The sequence below is a fragment of the Gadus chalcogrammus genome, chromosome 22 (assembly GCF_026213295.1).
Source record: "Gadus chalcogrammus isolate NIFS_2021 chromosome 22, NIFS_Gcha_1.0, whole genome shotgun sequence".
Classification (NCBI taxonomy): Eukaryota; Metazoa; Chordata; class Actinopteri; order Gadiformes; family Gadidae; genus Gadus; species Gadus chalcogrammus.
Window position 1 is genome coordinate 11,103,793 of NC_079433.1, and position 14,923 is coordinate 11,118,715.

The 14,923-nt window shown below is 45.6% G+C and overlaps 1 protein-coding gene across 1 annotated transcript in view; it reads right to left on the reverse strand.

Moving 5' to 3' along the window:
- Window positions 1-645: 645 nt before the first annotated feature.
- LOC130376257 (FH1/FH2 domain-containing protein 3-like) overlaps window positions 646-14,923 on the reverse strand; it is a 14,639-nt gene continuing 361 nt past the window's right edge. The window contains exons 2-13 of the mRNA XM_056583479.1: window positions 14,805-14,902; window positions 12,046-12,186; window positions 9,940-10,098; window positions 9,125-9,307; window positions 7,453-7,572; window positions 6,791-6,952; window positions 6,076-6,266; window positions 4,508-4,712; window positions 4,059-4,082; window positions 3,256-3,511; window positions 2,745-2,912; window positions 646-2,350 (exon numbers count right to left, since the gene is read on the reverse strand). Coding sequence (XP_056439454.1) covers window positions 2,271-2,350; window positions 2,745-2,912; window positions 3,256-3,511; window positions 4,059-4,082; window positions 4,508-4,712; window positions 6,076-6,266; window positions 6,791-6,952; window positions 7,453-7,572; window positions 9,125-9,307; window positions 9,940-10,098; window positions 12,046-12,186; window positions 14,805-14,902 — 1,787 coding nt within the window. The 3' untranslated portion in view covers window positions 646-2,270. The remainder of the gene's footprint in view (window positions 2,351-2,744; window positions 2,913-3,255; window positions 3,512-4,058; window positions 4,083-4,507; window positions 4,713-6,075; window positions 6,267-6,790; window positions 6,953-7,452; window positions 7,573-9,124; window positions 9,308-9,939; window positions 10,099-12,045; window positions 12,187-14,804; window positions 14,903-14,923) is intronic.

A 14,923-nucleotide genomic window follows, 5' to 3' on the forward strand; every position in this document is an offset into this window, starting at 1 on the left:
CCCCATTTACTCATCCCAAAATGAGGCGGAAGTATGATAACAATTACATGACCGCAATAGAGTTGCTTGCTCTGCAACCACACTAATATATATCGTAGCACTACACTGGAACTATCATTAAACTGAATCAAACTAATGTTTAGTGATATGGCGCCATCTGCTGACCAAAGACTGCTAACTAAACACAGGATCGGTTCCTTGTAAAATACTAATTAGCCATCTACTGTCATGAAAATATTTTATCCCTGTTTACATTTTCTAACCCATTCCGTTCGTGTTGGACCATGAAGACATCCTTTACTTGTAATTTGCCTCACATTTGAGTGTAAGGTTTTCAGCGTCTTCTGCTCCAACTATTTACCTTTTAATCTTATTTATTTGTAACTTATTTGTAACTAAACTAAGAACATAATACCATGGGTCATGTTATCATGTTCTCAAAAGTAGTTATTTTTGAGTAAATATAAGAAATTCATCTTTAGGGTTCTTTGGGTAAAACTGGCCTCCCAGTTACGTTAACGATCACACACCTCAACCCAAAAAAGTGCTTCAGAATCAGACAATATTGTAGATACTTTTTTATTATTGCAGAATGTTTCTACAGCGTTTCAAGTGTGTGTGTGTGTGTGTGTGTGTGTGTGTGTGTGTAACCATGGGTCTTGCGTGTTTACCTTACCCATTTGTAAAAGTGACATTTCTTCAAGTGATACTGCCGTTTGCCTTTCTGTTCTGGCAGCAGAGTGGGAGTTTTAACAGGTCACTTCAACAGCATGCACAAGGCTGGCTGAGCGTACCGACAACACACATTCATAAAGTCCATATAAACTCTCCAAACCAAAAAGGTCAAAACAATTCATGTCAGCTGTGGCCGTGCTGTCTGTTTGTAGTTTATATTGTTTTGTGTGTTTGCACTTTTTCTCAAAATTATAAATTCACGTGATTAGGTTATTTAGTGAACCCTTCACTGTCAGGCTATACAAGTTTCTACAGAAAAGAAAATACAAAACCATACAAAATAACACTACACATGCACACAACAGTACGCGGTGGTACTAAGCAGCCGAGGAGGGCATGTACACATACGGCGTTCTCTGTCCTTCAAAATACCGTTATTTTACAATTTAAAACTCTTTCTATTTTCTTCTCTTTTTTTACACTTTATAAACAGTTTCGCTGAGATAAAAATGTAGTCCTTCTATCTGTATAATTTATTTAGATAAAGCTTGCGCTTTAAAAGCAACGTAAGGTGCAAGATGTCACGTCTTGTGGTAACCTGGTGACTCTCCGTTTTCATTTATAATAAATTAGAAAATAAAAAGGATCTTCATCTTCGGACAAACAAAAAAGGATAAAACCTTTAGAATAGCTATATATTTACTTAGCTAAACCATAAAATGTTCATGTGAGACGTTGAAAAGTAGCCGGATATAAAAACACAGTGAGAAAGTGACTGAGAAAATGTAAGAGAGAGAAAGGGAGTGAGGGAGAGAGAGAGAGAGAGAGAGAGTGGTCAAACAGGTATTCTGTTGTCCTTTTAGAAATCAAAGGCACACGTGAGTTTGATTCCACCTAAACCTCACTGTCCTAACCTCTGCCCCAGATTGCCTGGCATGACCAAACAAAAGCTGCATTTTGCCCACACACACACAAACACGCGCAACAGACACACCCATAAACACGCACTATAGGTTCTTAGCAAAAGCGTTGCTGTGTTGTGTCGGTGTTGACGTCCAGCTGGGGCAGTCAGAACTACTAGATAGTAAAGTGTCTGTTTCTTCTGGATCAATCCCATAATAATACCAGTCTTCATGACCTTAGTTCACAGCGTTAAGTAGACTGAACGGCGACGAGTATCCGAGTTGCAGGTTTACATTGTGTCGGCTGTCATCTCTTTGCGACGCCATTCAACAGGGCTTAAACGTGTTTGTATTTCAGTCTGTCTCCCATCATTAGACACAACCTTGTGCTTTTCAATTACACTGCGTCCCTTCTTCACTGTGCTAAGTGGTTCCTTACTCCCTTCCAGGAGGACCAACCCCTGTAGCAAAATGCAATTGTTGCCTTGTCAGTCACACACCTTGAACAAGCGCGTGATTCGCTAGCGGCGGGGAGCTACGGTGTTGCTGATTGGCTAAGCGGAGCACAACACAACAAAAACGGAACAAACCAAAACAGGGGAGGGCAGGGGAGCGGAGGGAGGGGGAAGGCGACGGTGCGAGAGATGTTAGGTCCGGGCTGAGCCTGGCTTGTCTTGCAGCCTGGAGGTCACGTCACTGCAGTTCCGGGGAGTCGCACAGCCCCAAAGCCAGGGCCTCCTCTGGGGTGAGTCCTGTCTTCAGGGTGCGCCTCACTGTGGAGAAGGAGAACGGAGAGGAATGAGACGAGAGACAGAGGGGATGCGAACACAGGGGAGGAGTGGGGAAGGCAAGAGGAGGACGGGGAGATACGTCGGGAAGGGACGAGTGGAGCAGATCAGAGAAGTGAGGGAAGGGGAGAGAAGGGGAGGAAGTGAAGAGGTAACGAGGGGAGAGAAGTGTGGTAGAGAGGAGGGGAGAAAGAGAAGAGGAAAGAAGAACGGAGGGGAAGGAAGAAGTGAAAAATGAAGAACAGAGGAAAGGAGAAGAGATGACATAGAAGAAAATGAAGGAAAGAATCAAAACAACGAGACAAAAAGGCTTTTGGTCCAAAGAAATGACAGTTGTGGACTAGACATTGATAACCATCCATTTAGTGTCCAAACGTACGGGACTTGCGGTTGGCCCGTGACCTCCTCCTCTCGCGGGGCTGGGTCCTGGTGCCGGGCCCCTGGGTGGCCGACCTCACGATGCGCTCCATGATCTCATCGGCCGCGTCGTCGCCGCACGCCGGGGAGTCCTCGGGGGCAGGCGGCGTCCACGCTTGCACAATGCGACCTGATTGGACCACAGAACGCAACAGATTAGGAGACCATGGCAGGAGTGCTCTCCATCGTTTGATTGTTAAATATTTGGGGAGGTAAAACTTGGTTTGTAACAGCCAGCCAGCCAGTACAGTTAAGTAATGGGGGAAACCTAGACTTTAACAGCATTTGTAATTTTTAGCTGACCCGGCTCAAAAGCCACTAAAATCTACTTTTAAACCCATGTCAGTATTGAGCAGGTATAGAGACAGGTAGGAGGTAAACACCTTGACCCTACATCACCACACCATGGGTCACCAGGCTACGGATGGCCAGCTCAGGGTAACCTTTCTCAATTGTACAGACTGTTTGCTGACCTCCACGACCGGGGCGTGAGCGTGTCCGCCGTAGCCCTGCTAGCAAGGGGACCTCTCGCTCCCCTTCTCCTCCTGCTCCTCCTCCTCCTGCTCCTCCTCCTCCTCCTCCTCCCAGGCTGGCTCTCAGCACCGCCTTCATGCTCTCGTGCTCGGCCGCGTCCTCAGCGTGGCCCAGGCCCTGGGGCTGCTCGCTCTCCAGGTGGCCACTAGGGGCGCTGCTGCTGTTGCTCAGCCCGCCTGAGCCGTAGCGACCGCCCTGGGAAAGGATGGAAGAGGATTCAGTTAGGTTTGTTTATTTATTTTTATTTACAAATATATATTTTAAAAGCAGCAGGAATTTGTTTGTATCGCCTAGAGCAGGGGTTTTCTGCAGAATATTTTTTTATATTTATTTATATTAATATAAAATATGTGTTGTGCAGTAATGCATTTTGATTATCAACTCAACAGTGGGATAATTAGGTTTCCATAATGTATGTTGTGCAGTAATATACAGTACTCAACTGTTTTGTCTTCAAACATACTGATACAAAACACAACTTACACAGACATGCATGTATATTTTATAAACAAAAAACAATCATCAATGTTTAATTTGGTCCATTTGGCCACTGCTGTGACCCGCTTATGTATCGCGACCCACAAATCAGAAACCCCTCACTAAACATCCAATTCCATATTTCTAAGTGAAAGATCGGAAAGGTGCAGAAACAGCAGTCAGTGTCATGCACGCAATGATGCACAGAGTCACACACACCCACACACACACACATGCAGACACTGACACGTGGACAAAGTGATACCTCGCCCTCCTCTTCTTCATCAGACTACGTGGGAAAGAGAGAGTCAGGAAATGAAGATCAGAGATTTTGATGAAAATGGTCAAGAAAAATGAAATGGTGAAACGGAAAAAAGGCAAAGAAAGGTAAAGTGTGTAAAGAACGGAACCTGGGCGGAATATATGAGGATGTGCAGTGTGTGTGTGTGAATGTATGAACATGTTTCACCACTTATTTATTCAATAATTCTAAGCGCACACGCTTCTATCAAAAGCAACTCCAACTGAAGTCAGATTCATATCATTAAAGATCAAGTAGATAGTCCAGCACTTTGCTTAAAGGTACCCTGCCATGCCTGGGCTTTCAAACCCAAGACCCAAATGTCGTCTCTCACGGTCACTCGCCCGACCCCCCCCTCGCCCAAACCCCGCCCCCCCACTCCTCCCCTCTCCGGATCACGTGACCGAACTCACCGGCGCGTTGACGTCCACGATCATCTTCCCGCGCGTCTTGTTGCGCTCGCGGTGGTCGGCGCGCTTCTGCTTCTGCTGCAGCACGCGGTCGCGCGTGGTCCGGTACTCCAGCGCGAACTCGCTGAGGATCTTGCTGAAGCGGTGCACGCTGATCTCACGCACGCTGTAGGCCGGGTGGCCCAGGAACAGCAGGAAGGCGTGGAACCTGAGGTGTGGAGCGAGAGAAGAGAACAACAGCTTTTTTATTAGGCGCTGTAGGTGAGCTTTAAGAGCCCCTCGTCTTCGTTTGAGTGTAATTTGTGAGGAATGCCGCAGACGTCCGTCAGCTGTTGGTGGGGCAAACGCTCTGTGAGAATGTATTTTACATCCTCTTTATGAGGCAATGAAACAGTATATTTATTTTGTTTCTTTTTATTTATGATTGTCAAGCACGTGCACAGCCTAATTAGCTCCACCACAGGAGTGTGAATGCAATAGTTCTCAACGGCGGGGATACGTAAGAAGGAAAGGAGCAGGGATGGACAGGGTGCTTTGTTGCTTTGTTTATTCAAAAGAATCGGGCTCTCTTTTGCTCCTTTCGGTTTCCCTCTATACAGCAGCTTCAACCTGTCATGCCTTATTCCAATGACTCCTCAACACTCCAGTCCAGTCCTCGAAAACTATTCAATTTGAATGAAATGCTTCAATTGTTCCCGGCCGCACTTTGAGAGACTCCCTCCATGGGTCCCTTTGGGGTAGAAGCCTCGACTAAATGATTGAAGTGTAAATCTAACAGAAATCCATGGAGAGGGGGCTGACTCCCCAGGGCTGAGTGGAGTATCCGTGTGTTTTGACAGGAAGGGATTTTCTCTGGAAGTGGTAAACAGAATTGTTCTCTTTAGTTTCCCGCGGGGAGACCAAACCACTGTTCTTTAGCACATTTATTCTCCCATTAAAACCACCCCGATGCGCTACATGTGAGGCCGTCTCATCAATGTGATCCCACTGGAATCCGGCGGTAATGAGGCGTGCCTGAGATGTTGTGGAGGAAGGGGAAGTCATCCCTTCTTCCCTCGCCACAACCTCCACGGCGGCAGACGCTACGCTAACGGGAGACGCATCGCGCACGCCACGGACGGACGGAATGTGCAACCGAGAAAAACGCCGGAAAACAAAAAAACAAGAACACACACACACACACACACACACACAAACACTCAAACTCCGGGTTTAACAAGTTGCCTTTACTATTTCATGGAGAGTAAACGGTCAAGGTAAAAGTAACTTGACTGATATTAACCTCTAGCCTCATTGCTTCATATCCCACTTTGAAGCCCTATTCTTAGCTATTACTAATCTGCAACATAAGCACATTTTAAAAGGATCATTTAGTGTAGCTTAAAGACCGTTTTAAAAGGACCACTGTGGGAAGATGACTAACTACTCACAGAATGTCGTAGTCAAAACAGAACTTTATTTACCCCCGAAAATAGGGTAGATCTAGAAGGGATGTTTTCCAGTTTTCCCGTTGTACGTGTGGCTCGGCTCGACCCATGGCGGTGTGGTCGGCGTGGGGACGGGGGCTCTACCTGTTGATGATCCGGCGGTGGACGATCTTCAGGATGATGATGCGCTCGGCGCAGTCCTTGAGGAAGTCCGACATCTTCTGCTTGAGCTGGGCCTTCATCTCGTGCTTGGCGATCACCTTCAGGTGGTCCCAGGAGGCTTTGCAGCGGCGCTCCATCTGGGTCAGGGTCTCCTGCAGCTGGTCGAAGTCCACCTGGGGGGAGAGGGGGAGGGAGGGAGGGTCAAATCCTAGAAGATATCCCATGCTGGGGGTCACGATTAAGGTTTGATCGGATTGCTTTAATGGCGATTCACTCTAGTGGATTAAGCCAAAACGTGCATCCGTCCTAAGAGACTTGAAGTGCCTTTTTTGTACATTATGGAGCGGGTAGGGGTGAGGCATCCTGGTAGACTGAGGACAATATCATTTGAATCCAGAACCTTTATTCTGTGCGTCAATCACCGTAAACACTAGACTATTTCTACTCAATTAATTATTAGTATGAATGAGTTTGATTCCCAAGGTTGCAATAGAGGGGGGTGAGGGTTCCCAACATGTCAATCTACATGGGGTAATACACTGCTTGTGAACACACTGTTGGAATAGAGTGGTGTTTCACTCTCAACCACCACCACGCAGTGTCTACCACTTCCATCCCGCCTCACCGTGCCATGGATGAATGTTGACCTTTACATAAGTCCCATGAACACGGCGCCATACAGTGACCTTTGACTGACCTTGGCGGAGCGGGTGATGGCGCCGATCTCGGAGTAGAGGTCGGAGCTCTGGGGGAAGTTCTCGGCCACCACGGAGCAGACGTGGTGCAGCAGGGACTGCTTGTGCACCGTGTCCTTCACCTCCGGAACCTTCTCCAGGTAGGTCAGCTCAAAGCCCTTCGCCTGGACACGCACGCGCGCACACACACACACACACACACACACACACACACACACACACACACACACACACACACATCCAAACACACATACACACAAAGAGACCAACACACAAACACACGCACACACACACACACACGCAATCAGACATGCACACACACAAACAAAAACACACACACAAACACACCGAAACACACACACACACACACACACACACACACACACACACACACACACACACACACACACACACACACACACACACACACACACACACACACACACACACAGTCAGACGAGCAGACACACAAACAAAAACAAACACACACCGAAAGAAACACACACACACATCATCAGATAAACAGTGAAGGAGGCCTTTCATTACAGCTTTAACTGATGTAAGTGTGTCGGGAAAAGGAGAAGATCAGAGGGAGACCGAGGGGGAGGGGGGGGGTCGGGACGGGGAGGGGGGGGGGGGGATCGGGACGGGGAGGGGGTCTTACGTTGGTTCCGTTGAGGAAGTTCCCGATGGCGAGCAGCGTGGAGAGGATGTGGCGCAGCGTTTTGTTCTTCTCCAGCTGCTCCATCCCTTCCTTCAAGTCCTGCAGGGGCTCTGCCACTTCCTGGACAGACACACAAACACACACACAGGCACACACACACACACACACACACACACACACACACACACACACACACCCGCACGCACGCATACACAAACACAAACATTTACAAAAACACACACAAATAAACATACACACACACACAAACAATTACACACACATACACACACAAACACCATTAAAAGTTAATGGAGACATACCAACAGCATGTGCATCTCATTGCAGACCCATGGTGACCTAAGTGTACAACAGGTGGGCCTGTGGTCTCTGGCGGGCTGTGAATCACCAGCCAGTGTTCTGTGGTTACCTCAGGTTGTGTGAGGATTGTGTCATCCGTTGCTATCAAAACCTGCTTCTGATTACACAAGCCTTTGAAGCTTTTATCAAGGAAGCTCTCCTCTATGTGTGTGTGTGTTTGTGTGAGTTCACATGTGTGTGTGTCTGTGTGTGTGTGTTATGTGTTCACATGCATGTTTGTGTGTGTTAGGGTTGTCAAATCATATTCGTCAGTTGACTGATGGTCAAATGATTTATGATGTCTTTATAGATAAACAACGCTTACATTTGGCTGAGGTTTGCATGACTTAAAAACTTGAAAAAAATAAATCGGCACGGTTTCATGAAGCGGCTTAAATACTGCGCTAAATGATGGTCGCCTCTAACTTTTCATAATATGACGACAGTGTCGTCATATTGTGAAAGCATCTGCATTCAATATAATACCTGGTATCTAATGTTATACATATAAAATTAAACAGTGGCCGGTTTCTTTAGAGACAGAGCTGTCTCGGTATGTTGCTCTCTATTAAAAGCACTCCTGCAGCCGACCGGTCCCACCGGGACGAGTGGGGAATGTTTGGAGATCAGAGCCACACGGAAAACTGTAAAATTTACAGGAGAGCCGACATGTTTTCCATTCTGCAGCCCCGTCTTTGAACTCCGGCCCCTCTTCCTCCCACCCTAAGTGCATTCCTTTCGTGTGTGTGTGTGTGTGTGTGTGTGTGTGTGTGTGTGTGTGTGTGTGTGTGTGTGTGTGTGTGTGTGTGTGTGTGTGTGTGTGTGTGTGTGTGTGTGTGTGTGTGCGTCAGGAAACACTGAAGCTTCATTAGAAAAGCGGCACTTTTGGTAATTTGATGTCATGCTGTGATATAATGATAGTGTTGTTGTGTGGCTTGGAATCAAGGAAATACAAATCCATGAAGGAGCCGAGGTTGGGCCTCTTACATACGGATTCCTGCAGATATTCAGAATCGAACACAGAACCTTCTGGCTGGCCGTCTAACACTTCGGGCGCTACCCATCCAGCCCTCCTTACGAGTTGACAACTGATTTTAATCTTCTTCCAATTCAGAAATGTTTGTTCTTTATTTCCCGTAAAATATTCATCCAATCCGCATTTTTGCCCCAAAAATAAATTTGAATCTAAAATTTGTTTTGGAAAAAGTTTTTTTTGGCGGGGGGGGGGATTGAAAATTGTTCCAGAATCCGCAATTTAGCAATTCATTGTTTCTCCAGCCCTGGGCTCCCCTCTGGCCCTCCTCCAGCTACACACCTTCTCGGTGGCCTCGTAGTCCAGCTTGAAGGCCCAGAGCTGCAGGCGCGCCGACAGCTCGCTGATGGAGGACAGGCTGAGCAGGAACTGCTCCGCCGAGCCCAGCGGCACATCGGGGTTGGCCAGCTGGGCCTCCTGGATCCTCTGCTTCTCCTCCTCCGTGGGGATCATGGTCAGGATTTTCTAGAGGGAGGGAGAGGGAGAGAGGGAGAGGGAGAGGGAGAGGGAGAGGGAGAGGGAGAGAGAGAGAGAGAGAGAGAGAGAGAGAGAGAGAGAGAGAGAGAGAGAGGGAGAGGGAGAGAGAGAGAGAGAGAGAGAGAGAGAGAGAGCGAGAGAGAGAGAGAGAGAGAGAGAGAGAGAGAGAGAGAGGGAGAGAGAGAGAGAGTATATACGTTGGGTGCATCCTTTGTTAACATGGAGGGCCCAAGTGGGAAACAAACCGTAATTAAGAAATGTAGCATGCTCAACCAGTTGAGCCAGATATCAATGTAGAATTAGCAGGTGTAGAAGTAGTAATGGTAGTAGTGGTATTAGTTGTAGTAGTAGTGGTAATGGTAGTAGTGTTATTAGTTGTAGTAGTAGTAGTAATAGTATGGTAGTGTAGTAGTAGTGTTGGTCAAAGTAATAATACACTTAAGTTTCAAAGCACTGTTTAAGAACAAGCTTTGCAAAGTGCAGAGAATTCAGCAGAGGACAAAATTAAACAACGCAGAAAAAAAAGATAGTTAGATAAACCAGGATTAGCAATAAAATAACCAAAATGGGTCAATAAAAACTGTTAAAAACTGGGCAGGGTTGATCACAGCAGTGCCTACCTCTATGCCCTCCTTGTTGAGCGCGTACTCGTCAAAGTTGACGATGGCGGTCTTGATGGTGCGTGGGGGGGGCAGTACTGTCATGCCGATGTTGATGGCGTTGCTCCTCTTGGAGTCCAGCACTATGACCTCCTGCCGCTTGCCGTCCGCCGCCGTTTTCTGTAGTCACACACACACACACACACACACACACACACACACACACACACACACACACACACACACACACACACACACACACACACACACACACACACACACACACACACAGAAAGGGTCAATGTCTCTATCTGCGTCTCCCTTTATAGACTATTATAGGCTTAGTGGGATCTCCCCCTGAAGCTAAATGGAAAGCAGCTGTGGTAAAGGAGTTAGCCTAGCTCGGCTTCCCTTTCATTCACTTGATTTTATCGCCATAGCTTCAAGAGCTATGAAACATATGTGTCATATATATAGGAGCCCAGTGTGTAGATACTTGAGTCACGTGAATAACGACTTCATAAAACTCTGAAAGTAACACTAGAAGCGGGAGAGAACACAGCGAGTAACATCAGAGCAGGTGTTAAGAACTAGCTTGCGCTCGCTAGAGGACACGCCACATGTAGTTCCATTATTCCATTCTTACATAACCATAACTATTACCATATGAGTGCTTATAATCGTAAGCTGAATCAAAACATTGAAATACATATTGAACATATGTTTTTGTCTGTGAGTTTGATGTCCATCTGCTGTCCATTGAAGAGAACTTGTTTCGTAGTGTACCCGTAACAATTGTAAGGAACAAAGACCTGGCTTTTTTTTTATTTCCGTTTCCAGTGGCATACATAAGAGCATATTCCCGGCTTTTGGGGACAGAGAAACACTGAACTAGGGTAGCCCATAAGGGTACCCCCCAACCATAGCTACCTTTCCATTCCCACCCTTGAAGAACAATATTAGCTGATCTCCGTTGACACCCAGGTGCGGACCACCCGGCCGCATTCAGGGGACGGGGGGTGCAGGTGAATTGATAATTGGTGCAGTTAGTGGCATGTGTGTGTGTATGGTGTTTATGTGTGTGTGTGTGCGCGTGCGTGCGTGCGTGCGTGCGTGCGTGCGTGCGTGCGTGCGTGTGTGTGTGTGTGTGTGTGTGCGCACGTGGGTGTGGGTGAGTGTGAGAGTGTGAGTGTGAGTGTGAGTGTGAGTGTGTGTGTGTGTGTGTGTGCGTGGGTGTGTTTGAGTGTGTGAGTGTGTGTGCGTGGCTGAAATGCGAGGGGCCTGGTTCGAGCTGCCTGTCTTTGTGAAACATACTTTTACCATTTATAGGCCATGTGGGACTTAAAGAGTTTAAGAGCCGGGGCTGGGCCGCTCTACTTTACTCTGCTCCGGTTAGAACGGCGGAGAACACATAAGCCCCTACAAAACCACACAGACCTCACTACTACGACCGCTGCTGGGGGCCGGGGGAGGACTGACTTCTGTTTCGCTGTGCAGGATCATCTAGGTGTCAATAATCACCAACCACACAAACCACGGGGATTCAGTATAATAAATCCTGCATGTCTCACCAAATTTAACAAATGTGTCGAAAGAGTTACACATCATTTTTTGTGTGGAGGAGGTGAGGTTTTGCCAGACAGTGAAGCTAAACAACATAGATGGTTTATTCTAGGTTTTGGCCGCATCTTGCTAGCCTGGGTATACCCATGCTGCCTTGCGCACAATTTAATTTTGCGCTGCTAGGCAGCCTGGATTCCATGGAATCCGAATTTCGCCTGAGATAGGGAACCAATCACAGAACGGGGAGGGACAGCAAGACGATGACGACGTCTATTCGACACACACATCGTCTTCTTCCTTATCGAATTTCTGTCGCTCTAAATACGCCATCTGGTATAATTGATATGATTGGCTATGAGCTACGTACAGACTCATATCATAGACATTCGTAGCGCCAAATAAACGGCTCCGGGCAATCGTAAACCACGCCTCAAATACGAGAAAATGAATGTGTGGCCGTTAGCCACACATTCTAGAATCTTGCTAGCGTCACAAACAAATCTGTGAGTGTGAACCCCAAAGTGAACCCAGCATGTTCTACACATGGACCGTCGCTCCCTTTACCTTGGTCACGGCGATCTCCTTGGATTTGGTCTCAAACAGGTGCTCCAGTTTGGCCGTGTCCACTTTGACGGGCTCCAGTTTGGACCAGAGGGAGTCTCCGCTGCGGCTGTAGTCCTGGTACTGGTACTCAGACGGCCGCACCTGTTCACAACCACAACCAGGTGGAACACATTCAGCAAACCGGGACGCTTCTTTGATGTGTTCGCCGAATACCAATGAAACCCCAAAAACATTGAGTTCCCAACGCATAACCCTGGAGACCAAGACCAATAAAGCCAACAAAACAGAGAAGTCTAAATCGTGGAACCAGAACAACAACAACAACAACTACCGAGCATTTGCCAGTACCCACTGATGAGTTACGTTGACGGTAATAATCTAATACAAATGAAAGAAAACAAGAAGAAAGAAAAATAAATAATTAACTTTAGCGTGTACTTCACGCTTAACTTCCAGGTAAAACTATTAACTATTACCAGGACTTGAATGCAGCACTATGAACAGTACTATAGAACTATAAACAGAACTATATAACTATGAAAAGTACTAATGTACTATGAACAGTACTATAGAACTATGAACACTACTATAGTACTATGAACAGTACTATAGACCCTCACAACAGTACTATACAACTATAAACAGTACCAGTGTGCTATAAACAGCCCTATAGAACTATAGAATTATAAAGAGCACTCTAGATCTATAAGCAGCAACATAGAACTATAAGCAGCACTACTAAAGAGCTATAAACAGCACTACTATAGAGCTATAAACAGCACTACTATAGAGCTATAAACAGCACTACTATAGAGCTATGAACAGCACTACTATAGAGCTATGAACAGCACTACTATAGAGCTATGAACAGCACTACAATAGAGCTATGAACATCACTATATAACTATAAGCAGCACTATAGAACTATAAGCAGCACTATAGAGCTATAAGCAGCACTATAGAGCTATAAGCAGCACTATAGAGCTATAAACAGCACTATAGAACTATAAACAGCACTATAGAGCTATAAACAGCACTATAGAGCTATAAACCACTATAGAACTATAAGCAGCACTATAGAACTATAAGCAGCACTATAGAGCTATAAGCAGCACTATAGAGCTATAAGCAGCACTATAGAACTATAAACAGCACTATACAGCTATAAACAGCACTATAGAACTATAAGCAGCACTATAGAACTATAAACAGCACTATAGAACTATAAGCAGCACTATAGAGCTATAAGCAGCACTATAGAACTATAAGCAGCACTATAGAGCTATAAACAGCACTATAGAACTATAAGCAGCACTATAGAGCTATAAGCAGCACTATAGAACTATAAGCAGCACTATAGAATTATAAGCAGCACTATAGAGCTATAAGCAGCACTATAGAACTATAAACAGCACTATAGAGCTATAAACAGCACTATAGAACTATAAGCAGCACTATAGAACTATAAGCAGCACTATAGAACTATAAGCAGCACTTTAGAGCTATAAGCAGCACTATAGAGCTATAAGCAGCACTATAGAACTATAAGCAGTACTATAGAGCTATAAGCAGCACTATAGAGCTATAAGCAACACTATAGAGCTATAAGCAGCACTATAGAGCTATAAGCAGCACTATAGAGCTATAAGCAGCACTATAGAACTATAAGCAGCACTATATAACTATAAGCAGCACTATAGATCTATAAGCAGCACTATAGAACTATAAGCAGCACTATAGAGCTATAAGCAGCACTATAGAACTATAAGCAGCACTATAGAGCTATAAGCAGCACTATAGAGCTATAAGCAGCACTATAGAACTATAAGCAGCACTATAGAACTATAAGCAGCACTATAGAGCTATAAGCAGCACTATAGAGCTATAAGCAGCACTATAGAGCTATAAACAGCACTATAGAACTATAAGCAGCACTATAGAGCTATAAGCAGCACTATAGAACTATAAGCAGCACTATAGAACTATAAGCAGCACTATAGAACTATAAGCAGCACTATAGAGCTATAAGCAGCACTATAGAACTATAAACAGCACTATAGAGCTATAAACAGCACTATAGAACTATAAGCAGCACTATAGAACTATAAGCAGCACTATAGAACTATAAGCAGCACTTTAGAGCTATAAGCAGCACTATAGAGCTATAAGCAGCACTATAGAGCTATAAGCAGCACTATAGAGCTATAAGCAGCACTATAGAGCTATAAGCAGCACTATAGAACTATAAGCAGCACTATAGAGCTATAAACAGCACTATAGAACTATAAGCAGCACTATAGAGCTATAAGCAGCACTATAGAACTATAAGCAGCACTATAGAACTATAAGCAGCACTATAGAACTATAAGCAGCACTATAGAGCTATAAGCAGCACTATAGAACTATAAACAGCACTATAGAGCTATAAACAGCACTATAGAACTATAAGCAGCACTATAGAACTATAAGCAGCACTATAGAACTATAAGCAGCACTTTAGAGCTATAAGCAGCACTATAGAGCTATAAGCAGCACTATAGAGCTATAAGCAGCACTATAGAACTATAAGCAGCACTATAGATCTATAAGCAGCACTATAGAACTATAAGCAGCACTATAGAGCTATAAGCAGCACTATAGAGCTATAAGCAGCACTATAGAGCTATAAGCAGCACTATAGAGCTATAAGCAGCACTATAGAACTATAAGCAGCACTATAGAGCTATAAGCAGCACTAGGAAGCATCCCAAAGGGCCCACCTCGCTCCAGAACAGGCGGATGGTCTTCTTCTTCTTGCTGAAGAGCGGGGGCTCGGTGGGGGGGGCCGAGGGCGTGTTGAAGGCAGGGGCGGGGGGGCCTCATCATGCCCATCATGGGC